A 14,746-nucleotide genomic window follows, 5' to 3' on the forward strand; every position below is an offset into this window, starting at 1 on the left:
GTTGAAAGACCTACTTGGTCTCAGAACTGGTCGGTTTTACCCGCCATCTCTTGAGGAGGCCTGGTGGCCTTGTCAATCCAGCCCGGTGGCTATTCTAGAATTGACTTTGAGGGTTTCTTGGAACAATCTTTAGCAAGTGTCTCATTTAGATCTTGACCCGAGGAATTAGTCACTGATGCTTTGATTGTTTAGTTACCAGTGATGAATCCATGGCCACTAAGGAACAGTGTCCTTGTGATGGATAATGCTCCAATCCATCACGGAGGTAACATTGCTGCCCTATGTGAAGCACGAGGCATCTGCTTACTCTACCTTCCCTCGTATTTGCCGGATTTCAACCCTATTGAATTGGTTTTCTCGCCGCTCAAGTCTTGTTTGAGAAGGAGACAAGCCCTTCACCCTGCGAATAACGTGGCAGGCAAAGAAGCTTCCATATTCATGGCATGTATGGAATTATTTACAGACTCGCTTTGCCTCAAATTATTCCAGAGTTGTTGATATCTCTGAAGTTGTTTTGTTCATTTCTTTTCTGTTTGTCTAATATCTTGAAACAAAGTCAATAACTATACTTATAAAATAATAGTTTATAATGCAAGATTAAACCAATGTTTATAGCTATTGATTTGAATGGTACCAATGTAATGCAATCTAACGCCTGCAAAGGATTGATCAGAACCTTAGAACGTCACCTTTCTAGACCTTGCAGAGCGATGTTAAGTGTTTTGAGACACATCTCACCCATCCGCGCTTAAACCTTTCAAAGCATGATGTGACTTCAAACTGATAATGTCTTCTTCCTCCAGTGATATCAATACCAAGTCATCAGTATCCATAAGATTTACTTGAGTAAGTCACTGTTGTTGAAATCAATCACAAGGTCCGTATGGCAAAAATTTGGCACTTCTGGATTTGTCTGATGTCATATATTTTGATGTCTTTGATTTCACACAAAGGATATGAATGTATTTCTCCTCTCCAAGTTCTTCACACCATAAGAGCGACATTACTAGCTTGTAAAACACTGCAAGAACGCCATTTCAAGAACAAAAAACAATCATCCTGGTCTATCTTGGTTTATCCAAAACACAGTGACCAGCTTGAAAAAAAAGAACGAGATTTATAACCCACAATTTGGGGGAGAACAGGGAAAGCACAAATAACAATAAGGCAATAATTTCAGGATACAATGAATTTTCATACTTTGGTATGATTGCGAGTGGCAGATCAAGAATAGAGCCAACTAAAAAAAAATTGTTTAAGAAATTCGATGATTGACATTGGGAGCCTTGTATCACCAAACCAGTCAATAACATGTGATTGGTGGAACAGATCAATCCTGAGAAACGCAGGCAGGAAACACGGTTAAACTCAATTGACTGATATGAAATGTAAGATAAGAATGATATCTTACATTTCATGTAACAGTCTTGAGCTTTGCTCATCAGGTGGTTGGCAATTTGCCAGTCAATCCCTTTGAAGGTTAAAGTTGATTCAGTGAGTTGTACACTCGGAATCAAGTCCGTCCACGAAACAAAGCCAGCTTCTCTGAGAAGCGTTTGGGTTTTGACATTGTCAAGGGAGATCTTGCAGTTGGCGAGGAAGAGCTCAAATTGGACCGTGTGAGAGGTGGAGGGTCTTTGGACCTCAAACTCAAAACTGCTACTCTCACCTTCAGTGTCCCAGTTGCTTTCATACTCGCTGGATACATAGATAGGTTCATTGATGGAACTTTTGAGATCTGGACCAAGTGCGGAGAAACATGGTCAGCAATCTAGTCATATAGGTATTTGATCAGACTGAGATTACTTTACACAACCTTGATATTCTTCAAGTCCGGTTTGATATCCCCCATGTTGGTTGAGGCCAACCCATTACGTTTATTGCCAATCTTCATGATATCGGGCTTGATATTGGGCATTTGAGCTGGATGCTTCTTCTTCAAACCCAAACCACCGGCCTGAGCGTGTCCAATTGAACGCAAGACATGATTGGCACCATGAGATCTTTGAGAGCTGCCTTTCAATTGAAGTCCAACCCGATCATCCACACCCATGACAGGGTGGATCCGCTGGTTTTTCTTGATTTCATACCAAAACTCCGGAGTATTAGGGGGGATATGCACAGTTGCAATGTTGGCCATCTACGTGAACAGCAGAGAGTAGTCAGTTGTGTTCACGTAGCCTACCGAGTGAGTACCCAAAGGTAAGTGCAAAACATGCACTTACCGCACCTTTAGCCCAAATCCAGGCCGCGGGGTAAGTGAGTCAATATCAAAAGCTGGGATCCCAAGGTGTGGTCAAAACGGTTCCAGGACCTCCAGCGTACGTCCCAATTGCATGTTGGCTAAAAATCTGGTTGGCCAGAGTATTTAACTCTTGCTTGTTCTTGTCATGCTGTGAAGCATTAATAATCAGATCAATGGATTCTGTTATATACGTAAGGAAACCAAAATAGACCTTGGATTCCTGATCCTCAGCCCCATTGCCATTGCCATTAGTCGCAGCAATAAGTTTTTTGGTTGCCGATTCCTGTCAATCTCAACATATTAGACCAGACCATTTGAATGAGAATAGATATACCACTCACCTTGTCGCTTAATTTAACTCTGACTTGCATATTATCGTTTTTGATTGAAACCACACCCATTTTTTTGCTTGATTTTTCGAGGGCTTTGACAAAACTTTTCCATTGAACAGCACCATCAAGAACAACCTTGGAGCGTCCTACGGTGGTCTTCCACTTTAGGTTGGGCGAAAAAACACTGTTGAGAATCAACTTTTTCAAACCTCCCTCATACTCTTTGCAGGCTCCGGCCACCAGGTTCTTGAACTTGTTCAGACTCATTCCGATTGGACAAGTCTTGATCTCTAGAAAGCCGGTGTTGATAGCCTCAGAATCTATAAGATTGAGTCCATCAGCCTTCGCTGGTTTCTTAGTAGCGCCGACTTTAGGGGTGCCCTGAATCGGCGTGTTGATTTCAACTTCCATGTTGGTGTAGATCTTGAATCGCACCTTGATTGCCATCTGATTGTTCTTTTCGAAGGTCTCTCGACCTACTGTTCCGACTCGGCATAAAGGGTTTTGCCTGATAGACGTGGATTGCTGATCGTCTCCCACACCATCATCAGGCACATCAAACACTGAAATTGCAAACAATGAGTGGTAAAACCTTTAAATTAGCGGTGAAAAAAAGGATCTATACTCACAATTGTTCATGTGGCCAGACAAGGGGGTCCCGGGCGGCGGCATTGAAGAGGAGTTGGACACTTGGAAACCGACCAAAAAGGAATATCAACATCAAAGCATTAATGGAAGGATGAAAAGCATCACGAACCCAAATACGAAGACGTCAAATGGAATCTGAGGAATCTTCTTGGGTTAAACACAGGAAAAAATGAGAAAACGGAGGATGAATCGGAAAATGAGCAGATAAATTTATTCAATAATGTGGGAAATGGGACAATAGATTTGCTGGGGTCGGAAGGTGAAGGTTTGAAATGACAAAATAGATAAAATATCATCTTATAAGATGCCATCACGCAATAAGAAGTGGGTCTGCCGGTAATCGATTTGAAAGAAGAGTAGCCGGACAGAGAGATATGGAAAGGGTGAGGAGAGGAAAGGCGAAAGAGTTTGTCCATTCTTAAGAGAAGGACAGTACACTTCACTCTGAAGGTCAAAAAAAAGGGTTTTTGACTTTCAGAGTAAAATCCGGCGACGACACATCTGTTGGAAAAACTACCAATAGAACTTACAACGGCTGTAAATATATTATCTCAATTTTTGAAGAAGCCATTGGAAGTTCATTGGAATTCGGCGCTGCATGTTTTGGGTTATTTGGTTAGAACGAAGGAATTAAAATTAAATTGGGGGGTAGTGTTTTGGATCCTACTGCGTATTCTGATGCAGACTGGGCGCAGGATAGACATGAAAGGAAATCAACGACAGGGTATGTGTTTATGTTAGGAAAAGGACCGGTATTGTGGAGATCTAGAAAACAAAGAGTTGTTTCGTTATCAAGCACCAAATCTGAATATATGGCAATGAGTGATTTGTGTAGGGAGGCTAGATGGTTGGTTTCACTTTTAAATGAATTGGGTATTTCAAAAGCCAAGGTGTTTAAACTGTGTGTGGATAGTGAAGGTGCGGAGGCTTTAGCTCAAAATCCGTCTCACCACTCTTGAACAAAACATATACACACAAGATTTCATTTTATTTGACAGTGTGTTGAGTAGAATGTTGTTAAATTGGTTCATGTTTCTACTTCTAAGATGCTGTGAGCTACTAGCGTCTTTCAGGCTAGTAAGTCACTAAAGAAAAGGGTGAGAATAATAAACTGAGTTTACTATGAGCATGGGAAACTTATTTAAAGTTTTAAATAAGGTTATAAGAGAAGCAGTGGGATCAAATCCGCACTGACTTCAGTTAGATGACCTCTTAACAGAGGGTTTGGATACAAATCCGGGAATTAATGCAAGACAAGAAGTCTTCTAGCAGGATGTAAAGTAGAAACTACAGTCTAGTTTTGTGCCCAAGCTAACAACACTTTACTCTAGAGTTTGTTAATCAAGGGAAATATCACCTAGTGATATTTGAAGTTCTTTAAACTCTGAACACAGAGGAACTCCCGTGACTTTAGAGTTTCTCAAGTTATTGAATTCCCTTAATAACTTGAGCAATACTACAAGGATCACCTCCTGAAGGAAGTCTTCAACAGAACTTCAACAAACTACAATGGTAATAATCAATAAGAGAAATATATAATGTCTAACAAATGAGGACAAGCACCTGTGTCACCTGTATCAATTGACATACCAGCCAGTAGTAAATGACACATTCCCATCAACGTATAAGCTGATTCCTTGCAGCAGAGCACTTCAGGTGACCTGGAGCACAACTTTTAGTCCCTCCAAGGTCAGGTCTTCCAATCATCTTCTCACACCAAACCTTTCAGAGAGCCTTAAAACAGCTCTGTGCAAAGTTTCCACTCAAAAAAATTACTTTGAGGTAGCAAACTTGACCATCAACATGACCAGGTCAAAAATCTGTTCTGTCAGGTCATAAATCTGCTCTGTCAGGCCACAAATGTGACCTGGAACCTCTCAGAGCGCTCTGGAAGATCCTGAGATCACATTTTTGACCTGACAGAGCACTCACTTTTGATCTGACTTTGGATCATGATACGTACAAGGGTTTTTCATCTTCTCACCATCCCACACTGCGAGCACGATTCACCCAACCGACCTTTGCCATGCTCAATTTTCATCAAAGAACTCACATTGACTCAGATTTCGACTTTAATCACTTGAACAACTCATCATTCATCATTAGATGTGAAAATCAATCACGAGTACAAAGAAAAAACAACTCAGACTAGCACTTTCAGCCAAACAAGGCATTTCAAATAAACAAAAACGTTCACTATATACACTTGTCAATTGTCAAACCCTTCATCTCCAGGCATCTCTTCACTTTCTTCTTCACCACCAACACCTACTTCATCCGCCAATCCTCCCACCTCATCTTCATCAACAATAGCCTCAAACTCCATCAAACGCTGCTCAGTCTCCTCCCCTTTGTCAAGTGGAGCCGCATCAAGGATTTCACCCCGTGAGCTCGCCTTCCAGGCTATCTTGCTTCTGGAAACTAACGCTGACCACTGTGTTAATATTGATGCTTCCTCAATCTCCTCCAAGCTACTGTAGGCTAGCGTTCGATTGATAAGTCCATGCATCCCTCCACCCCAAAAAATCCACAAGCGTGTATACATTCTACTAAGCCGTGAATACAGAGCCTGTAAAACTAATTTACTTTCGGACAACCTATCTTTCGCTGTTGGTTTTGTAGACTGGACGACTCCGACCATCCATTCGTTGGGCAGCAGAGCAGGATTATTGTCTGCCAACATTCACACCATTTAGTTTTAACCTCATTCATCATACCGATTTGGTAAGCTTACCCACCTTGTAGATTAAGGGCAGTGTTGAGAACTGAAAGCTTGTTTTCCATTTCCACCGCCCACTTTATCGATTGCCGACACTCGCGTGCCAGTCGACGCAGCTCATCACTTGCATGGCATTTATCACGATACGCTTTGATACCAAGCTGGGTATTTGGATCAACTACCCACGCTTTGTCGGGATGGGTCAGTTGACCAATATCCCAGAACGGATCAACTAGTGCAAGGCGTCGGATGTCTTCAAGAGAGGGGCAGGAAATCGGGTCCGGTGCAGGATAATCCTCATTGAACTGTTCAGCATTTTGTTTGTAAGTTTCGTATTTCCGTTTTAGAAGCGCTTGCTTGTCTCTCAGGGTTTTGTTTGATTTTTGTTGTGCACGGGTTCCTAACAGTGATGTAACATACAATCATTTCAATCAGCATGAAAGTAATTAAGACTACTCTGTTATTCATATTGAGCCTCACCAGCTCGTTCATTGCTTTTCTTCTGCGACTTGAATACAACCACCTTAGCCCCGTACAGTTTAGCCTTAGCAACTCGCACCCTGATCAGATTTTGTCCTTTAGGGGCTGCATGGACCTCAAATCAGCCACCCAGTTTGTATGAAGTCCTTATGTAAAAAAATTCTTACTAGAAGATCCTGGCATATCACGATAGTGATCTCCCCCCAATTCACCTGCTAGTTCATCAATGTCTGTTTGTAGCATTTCTTTTGTTTGAGTTAAGTGAGTTAGTTTCAGTTTCTCAGCCACTGTCATATCTCTCCTACGCTTGCGGCGCAGAGCCACCAGTTTGTCACTGAAGGCAAAGGACCAGGTAAACAACATCATCTCAATTTTCAATTACTGCCAACTCAACTTGGCTTCCTGAGAGTTCTCTTTCACCAGTACCTGGAGCTGGCATTCTCGCTGCCGGTTCCACTGGTGAGTCAGATATTCATCGGTATACATAGGATCTTTTTTCAATTCATTCAAAACTTGACAGCTCTTAGTGTAGAGACTGTGGCTGGTTGACAAGCGCTGAAGTAGCCACCGCACTAATCATTCAGAAGTGAATTTGATCAATTAAATGTCCCACATCCTTATTGAATACACATACATACCAGTGACCTTGCGACCGGACTCATTAATATGACGTGTTCTTAGCTCCAAAGCGCAAAGTCAATGGAACGCTGTAGAGTATCTCAAAGCGCCCACCAAAGGAGACAGTTTGGACCAAATGTTGTTCTAAACCCTCCCCATCCGAAAGACCCCAATCCTCGTTGAGTCGAGGATTATACTGAAGCTGGCACGACCATTGATGTACATATGAAGGGAACACGCTGGTTCCGAATTTCAGCTGACTGTTCTCTCGAGCCCTTGAGAAAAAGTTTCTCCACAAAATATCAACCTCTGAAATAGCGCAAGTATAGACTATAAAACTGAAATGAGCCACCTTTATGATGCTTTTTTCGAGGTTGCATCCAATATCATATAATATGCCCACCTTGAGTTTTTCAATACCGGCTTGGTCTTGACCGGTCTCCTTTAGTATCCAATCAATCATGGTCAAAGGATAATAACCTCTAAATAAACCAACAGGTGAGCAAATTAATCAATCTCTCCAACCACTGAAGAGCTTGTTCGTACCTCTCGCCAGTCTGGATAATGTTAATGAACTTGATGAGGTGGTCATGTCGGCATGCCATCCCCATCAAGCCAGTTTCATAAAAACCTCGCCAAGTATGACGACCACGAATGTCGTTTGCGGCTGTGTGCTGGTTGCTACAAGGGTCCTACATATGTATGGTTGATGATTAGTCAATACCATGACATTGAAAAAGTTCAATCTCACCCACAATGACTTCTGCGGCTTTGTCAGGTACACCAGATTGTCGTGGTAGTGGTTCCATTTTTGTTTTCCACATATCTACTAGAGCAGGTGAGATAAAAAGGGAAGGGACTACCCCACTTTCACCTCGCCATTTAGCACTCGCTGCTTCATGGCGCCGATGCTGAAAATTACCATCAATGCATACCACAAAATCCGGCTCATTGGCACGTTTTCCAAGTACCTTTGGCCCAAAACATGGCGGACAGTTGATAGCAAGCTTGTCTGTTGGTGACAAACGGAGAGCTTTTGACGCAGTCTCATCTTCAAGGCAAAGCATTTCACGGTACACATCAACTGCCGCCAAAAACCTAATACGGCAGTCACGACTCTGGGGCAAAGATGATTATGAATCATGAGCAGGTGATTGTGAGTACATAAATCTAAATAATACTATGACATACTTGTTTGGTGCCAGGAACCAAAAAGATGGTGTTACCAGCATCTAAAAATTCGTCCATGGCCTCTACAAAAGGTGCCAATCGAACAGCACAGTATTTCCAAACGGTATGATGAAAAGCAAGAAGGCGTATTGAAAAAGCTATTCGAGGGCGTATCGGAGACCCTCCGATATAACCCTTCCGGACTAGTCGAATCACATCACTAACACATCCACAGGTTTCTAGGTCAATCTTCTTCCGGCCTGTGTGTAGTGTTGATACAAACGTCATGACACTGCTTGATGAGTAGATCGAATCCAAGCAATGCTTTGAACTTCACTCACTAGTAATGTCCACTGAATCAATCTGTACAACACCTTTCTTCCAAGCTGGACATTTACACTCAAGGTTAAGATCTTCATTCCAAGTCGCTTCGTTACTCCATTGTCCGGTCTTGAGGGAACAAATCATGAAACACTTGAAGATCTCGGGTATGATGGTCTTCCAGTGAGCCTCCTCAGTCAAAGTCCGCTCTCGATAGGTGGGGCTTTTCAAGTATGCAGATCTGAGTCCCGGAGGATGAATGATTGTGCCATCATTGATTGGTTGTACTTTGTCCCAATCGGCAGTCATCTGAAGGTGATCATAGATTTCAATCGGATTGTCGTCATCACCGCTGTTGAATCCTTTGTAGGTTTGGGGATTTGCCGGCGTGATTTCGACAGTTCGATTGTTTAGGACAGCATCTCTAGATTTGGAGTCTGCTTCTTCAAGTGCTCAGAGGTTTGCTAACCTTTGACTGGCACTTCGAGGGGCCGGCCTTGCTGGCGCTGTGCGTGATCGACTTCGTTTGTTGGAATCTGGGACGACAGAACCAGGCAACACCATTTGAAAGTGCGAAAAGATGAAGATGGAGTTGGTGGTGATTTCTCCGACTCCCCTTGGAAAGTTGGGATATGAACAAACTGATGTAAGGGAGTGCTAATGCTAATGTGCATATAATTTCTACTTTAGGACCTTTTCAACAAATCTAAACGGTCATCATGCCAAGCTAGCTAGGCCTTGATTTGAAATCTCCTGAAGTTCCCAGGAACATCCAAGATCCTTGTTAGGGATAGTTTTGGCGTCATGCCAGGAGCACGGCATTAACAACAAGAGAGAACCTGTTGAACTCGGTTGGTCACCACACTCAACCCCCAATGTGCCATTGCCTTATCAGTATCTCAGAGTTGAGCAACTGATAAGGTGCAACATCCTTTTACTATTTTGGGGTGATTTGAGGGTGACAGTGCTGGAGAAGAATACCTGATTTTTGAGATTGAATGGATGATTCCAGGATGAAGATGGTGAGTTATGAAAAAAAGTCAATAATGAAAGATGTTGGGCATGCAGAGAAGCACATAAACACAGGGGGACACATGAAATTGGGCACATGTTCAGACACTTAGGGGGAATTTTGTTGTTGAGCGGGAGAAGAATAGCTGATTTTTGAGATTGAATGGCTGATTCCAGGATGAAGATGGTGCTTTATGAAAAAAAGTCATTAATGAAAAATGTTGGGCGTGCTGGGAAGAACATAAACTCAGGAGGAAACATGAAATTGAGCACATGTTCAGACACTTAGGGGGAATTTTGTTGTTGAGCGGGAGAAGCATTCCTGATTTTTGAGATTGAATGGCTGATTCCAGGATGTAGATGGTGAGTTATGAAAAAAAGTCAGTGGGGGAGGGGATGTTGGGCATGCAGAGAAGCACATAAACACAGGGGGACACATGAAATTGGGCACATGTTCAGACACTTAGGGGGAATTTTGTTGTTGAGCGGGAGAAGAATAGCTGATTTTTGAGATTGAATGGCTGATTCCAGGATGAAGATGGTGCTTTATGAAAAAAAGTCATTAATGAAAAATGCTGGGCGTGCTGGGAAGCACATAAACTCAGGGGGAAACATGAAATTGGGCTCATCTTGTATGGGTTGAGGTTGAATTTGTGCTCAGTTTGGTGTCCAAAAACATGTTGAGTGTATTGTGGGAAATGTAGCACAACCTTGATTTCTATGATTTGATAGACATTTGAAGCACAAATGCACCTCCAGTGTTTGAAGATCAGCCAAATTTCACCTTTCCTCCTGAGTTCATGTGCTTCCCAGCACGTCCAACATTTTTCATTAATGACTTTTTTTCATAAAGCACCATCTTCATCCTGGAATCAGCCATTCAATCTCAAAAATCAGCTATTCTTCTCCCGCTCAACAACAAAATTCCCCCTAAGTGTCTGAACATGTGCCCAATTTCATGTGTCCCCCTGTGTTTATGTGCTTCTCTGCATGCCCAACATCTTTCATTATTGACTTTTTTTCATAACTCACCATCTTCATCCTGGAATCAGCCATTCAATCTCAAAAATCAGGAATGCTTCTCCCGCTCAACAACAAAATCCCCCTAAGTATCTGAACAAAAAACTTTAACATTTGGTAATTTGTGCCATGTATTGGCACATAGGGGTGATTCAATCACCCCTTGTGGAAAGGTTTATTGGAACTCCATCAAACACATGTAACCCCAACACAAAATAGCTTCAATCTCTCTTGACCACACAGTATTCCATTTCAGAGCCAGTCTCTCTAATCAAACAGGTCAAAATACTACATCTAGCACCAGCTTATAGCTTATAGCTTATAGCTATAAGCTATACTTTAACATCCTCTTGGTTGTTTTTCTTAGAAACAACTTCAGCGACCAAAAGCCCTAAAAGATTGCAAATCGGTGATTTGCTTTGATAGGTGGTGTGATATTTAATATCATTATGAATGATTTAGTTCAATTTGTATAGTGTCTTACTTCCCATAAACACTCATATAATGGTTGGTAGATGTGAGTGAGCAAATATTGCAATCACAATTGAAGGAACTCACCTCTCATCAACCATCATTGATCCAACTGTCGGGCGAACAAGGATGGAAGAATATGATCAAGGACAATACTTGCTTGCGTTTGAGACTCTCTCATGTCCATTGAGACAGCTGGCCTTCTTTGAAGAACTCGTGTCCTGTAGACATGAAGTTTTGTACTACTGGGAGAGCTGGGATAGGATCAGGTGTTGTACATCAAAAGTTCACCTGTCTTGATTTCACACGGATCCTGTCTTGATTTCACACGGATATTGAAACTTGTATGTGCCTTGATTTCACTTATCAAGACTTCAAAGATCTTTTTGCCAACCATTCACTTACCAACCATTCACTGCACCAATTTCCAATCCAACCCACTCACAACTTTAACCGCTTTTTGATACTATAATGCCTTCCACTCGCTCAAAAGGAAAAAAATCTAAGACTTCGAAAACCAAACCTTCATCCGTCGCACCCAAGAATAAGACTTCTCAGGTTACCTCTTGTAAACGCAAAAGAACGGCCACTTCGAGCCGGAAATCCGGCACCGGAGATTCACATGACAAGGAAGATTCACAGGCAGATGAAGATCAACCTATTGATAAAAACACTACTGAGACTGAGGACCCATCCCCCACCCAAACTAACGCTAAAAAATCGAATCGTGTCTTTCAATCACAATTCCCCGGTTTAGAATTTGATACATTCGAACAAGAACTTGACAATTGGTCACTTGTCAAGCTTCAGGAAGCATTACAGAAACAAGAGTCTCGACGTACTAAAGTACACAAGGAGGTTCGGGATCTTGTGGAAATCATGCGAATGGAATTTGAAAAACGTATGCTCATGATTGCTCTGATGGCCGGAGTACCGGAAGTTGTCATATGGAAATTAGTGTAATTCATTTTGTTTATTTCGTTTATTTTGTTCATGTCGTTTTTAATTTTTTACTTGTCTCAATTTTTCATCGAACTGATTCTAAACATTCCAATACCTTCTTTCCAACTAATTACAGAGGGTTAGGGTCGAAAACCGTGAAGGCAAACCCCTGGATACGTTTCTTGAGTTTTTGTTTGAAATGCTTGGGTACTAAAAGTATGAATTTCCCATTTATGACTGCACTATCATTGGTTTTCTCAAACTTCACTTACTCATCGTTTGTTATCAAATACCCACTTGTGAAAATGTTTGACAGTGCCCGAACGCAATGATAAAGACGCCTGGGTAGCTCGAAATCAGGAGATGGCTGAGAAATGGCATGATCTAAGCCAGGATGAGCAGGACGTTTTCAAAGATCCATACTTCTTTGCTCTACCTAATCTTCCAGACTATTCAACTGCTGTAGTTGGCGATGATCAAGGGGGCGAGGGCGACGATGACGAGAATGGAATCAATACAAACCAGTTCGACGGTACTACTCCTGCTCCGAAAGTCCATCAGCTCTCAGAGGAAGAAAAAGCCAAATATCAGCCCCTCTTTGAAAAGCTGGTCAATGTGGAAAAGTTGCACCTCTCCCACGGCAAGCCAGAAAAATCGACTTTGGTTGCGACTTTACAAAAGCGGTCTTTAGTTGCTGTACGTAAAGCACATCATGACGTAAGTTTAATCTGACTTTTGTCACTCCACATGATTCATACTGACTTGCCTTGTTTGATTGTTGTCAGTTCTCAGTCATCTGTCAACAGCACCATATCTCGTATTACTTGACTTCCGCAAGCTGCGGTGGAGTTGATGGATGGTCTCAAACCTTTTCCAACAACATCAAGTTCGCTGACTGGGCACTGAAGACTCCGAAAATACCTTCCAAGTTTACGACCTATATCCACAGACAAGAAGTGGCTAAAGAGATTGAAGCCATAGTGCCGCAAGCAAGTGACGAGCAAAAAAGCCGACTAACTCACCAACTCAATGAGATGTTTGGTATGTAGTGATTGATGCTCTTTTCATGGGTTTGGAAGTGTTGTTGCTCATGTGGTATTTGTCATCCAGGAGCTCACATCAATAAAACTTCGTTTCCAAAGATGCCTGACCCTATTGCGCACATCAAGAAGAGGGGATGGCCGATCGAAGTAATCCAGAAGCCAGGTAGCAAACTTAGTCCGACCGACCTATTGAAAGGCCATCGAAAAGCAACCAATGCAGTCATTCAAGTTTGGTTAAAAGACATCGAAGACGGTCTATTTGTAATTGAACCTAAACTTATCAATGATGGTGAGGAAGTGATTGATAACACTCAATCAAATAGAATAGAATCTACACAGTCCGAATCGAATCATGTTCAGCAAGGGAGTTCCAAAACAAAAAAGAAACAAAAGTCTTCAGAAAGTCAAGAGACTGCTCGCAAGCAAAACAATGTAAGTCTTTTGAATCCACTTAATCGAACTCATATTGTAGAGTTCTAATCAGACCTTATGATCGATTCTTGCTTGCATAACTAGGGGGCAAGTAAATCTCGTTTGTACCTCAAGAGCTTAGCCGCGGGGAAGAACAAGGGGCCAAATGAAGACTCGGGTGACTCCAGCACGTTAGAAGATGAATCAGGCTCTGAAAGTGAGGAAGAAAGTGACAATCAGCCTGATGATGATTAGATGGATGAGTGATGAGCGAGAGAAAAAAAGGCAGTGTAAGATAATTTGCCACTCTTCTTGCAACTGTTACTGTTGCATTGAAAGGAGCTGACTGGTCCCCTAAAATCTCGCTCATAGCTTTCTATTTACAGTAGACTATTAGAATTGGTTCATTACAGATCCAAATCGATCAGTCTCACAGACCGTGCCACGCTTTGGTTTTGTTTCATTTGGAATACTCAATAACTACGGAATGCGAGGTGTGTCAAAGTGACAATTCAATTTTCAAAAATTGAAATTTCAGACCCCCGGGTCAGAAATTGATAAAACTGGAAGAACCATCAGATTTAACCCCAATACTGGTCTGAAACCGCCTGTATTGGGGATAAAACCTATCTTTCTGCCAGTTTTCACAATTTCCAGACCACAACTCAAATATCGACCACTGACTTGGCACTTTGGCACAAATATTACATGAAAATTTCAAGAAATCGATTTTCATCATGTCAAACTTCACATATGTATAAAACAACAAAACCCAATACCTAACCGTACCACAGGACAACCTCAGCAGCCAAAACCTACAGATCGCACAATCATTACTCGGGACGACACAAAACCTAATCACAATTTGCAGAAATAATCACTCTTAACCTACCTCTCCCTCCCCAATTCGATCCTCACCCAGCAACGTCCTCATACCATCCAAAAACCACATTCACTTGTCACTTTGACACATATTATCCAATCCATTCTATCAATCATCAATCTCTCCATTTCATCATATAACTACTGTTATCATGCCTGGACGAATTGAAATCTCAGATGATATCTTACACCCTATCCTAGAACAAGCTCATAACAACAAGTGGACAGCACAATCGGTATCCGACAACATCTGGAGAAGTCATCAAATCAAGATCAGTGTTCGTACCATCCGTCGACGTATTGAGGCATGGGGTTTGAAACACCGAGTGGAGTATGATGAAGAGACTGTCACGAAGGCTGTGTTAGACAAGCACGGTAAAAGTTACAATCAAAAAAGAACCCTCATCTCAATCAGCTTGTATTGCTCTGTAGG

General features: G+C 42.0%; 3 protein-coding genes across 3 annotated transcripts; 1 reads left to right on the forward strand and 2 right to left on the reverse strand.

Moving 5' to 3' along the window:
- Positions 1–1,362: 1,362 nt before the first annotated feature.
- Positions 1,363–3,536, reverse strand: MELLADRAFT_95142 (uncharacterized protein; the record flags this gene model as incomplete). The annotated part of the gene is made up of 9 exons (XM_007406983.1): positions 1,363–1,367; positions 1,412–1,728; positions 1,812–2,140; positions 2,226–2,230; positions 2,315–2,393; positions 2,457–2,528; positions 2,587–3,140; positions 3,207–3,266; positions 3,335–3,536. 9 exons carry the CDS (start codon positions 3,534–3,536, stop codon positions 1,363–1,365), a joined length of 1,623 nt encoding a protein of 540 aa, XP_007407045.1.
- Positions 3,537–5,434: 1,898 nt separating this feature from the next.
- Positions 5,435–9,097, reverse strand: MELLADRAFT_103751 (uncharacterized protein; the record flags this gene model as incomplete). Its single annotated transcript, XM_007406982.1, has 5 exons — positions 5,435–5,898; positions 6,592–6,758; positions 6,819–6,996; positions 8,554–8,957; positions 9,003–9,097. 5 exons carry the CDS (start codon positions 9,095–9,097, stop codon positions 5,435–5,437), a joined length of 1,308 nt encoding a protein of 435 aa, XP_007407044.1.
- Positions 9,098–11,506: 2,409 nt separating this feature from the next.
- MELLADRAFT_95144 (uncharacterized protein) lies at positions 11,507–13,686 on the forward strand (the record flags this gene model as incomplete). Its single annotated transcript, XM_007406694.1, has 6 exons — positions 11,507–11,994; positions 12,114–12,193; positions 12,294–12,694; positions 12,763–13,018; positions 13,088–13,452; positions 13,537–13,686. The coding sequence occupies 6 exons, from the start codon at positions 11,507–11,509 to the stop codon at positions 13,684–13,686; spliced, it is 1,740 nt and encodes a 579-aa protein (XP_007406756.1).
- Positions 13,687–14,746: the final 1,060 nt, after the last annotated feature.

Source organism: Melampsora larici-populina (genome assembly GCF_000204055.1).
Source record: "Melampsora larici-populina 98AG31 unplaced genomic scaffold MELLAscaffold_7, whole genome shotgun sequence".
NCBI classification, from domain to species: Eukaryota; Fungi; Basidiomycota; class Pucciniomycetes; order Pucciniales; family Melampsoraceae; genus Melampsora; species Melampsora laricis-populina.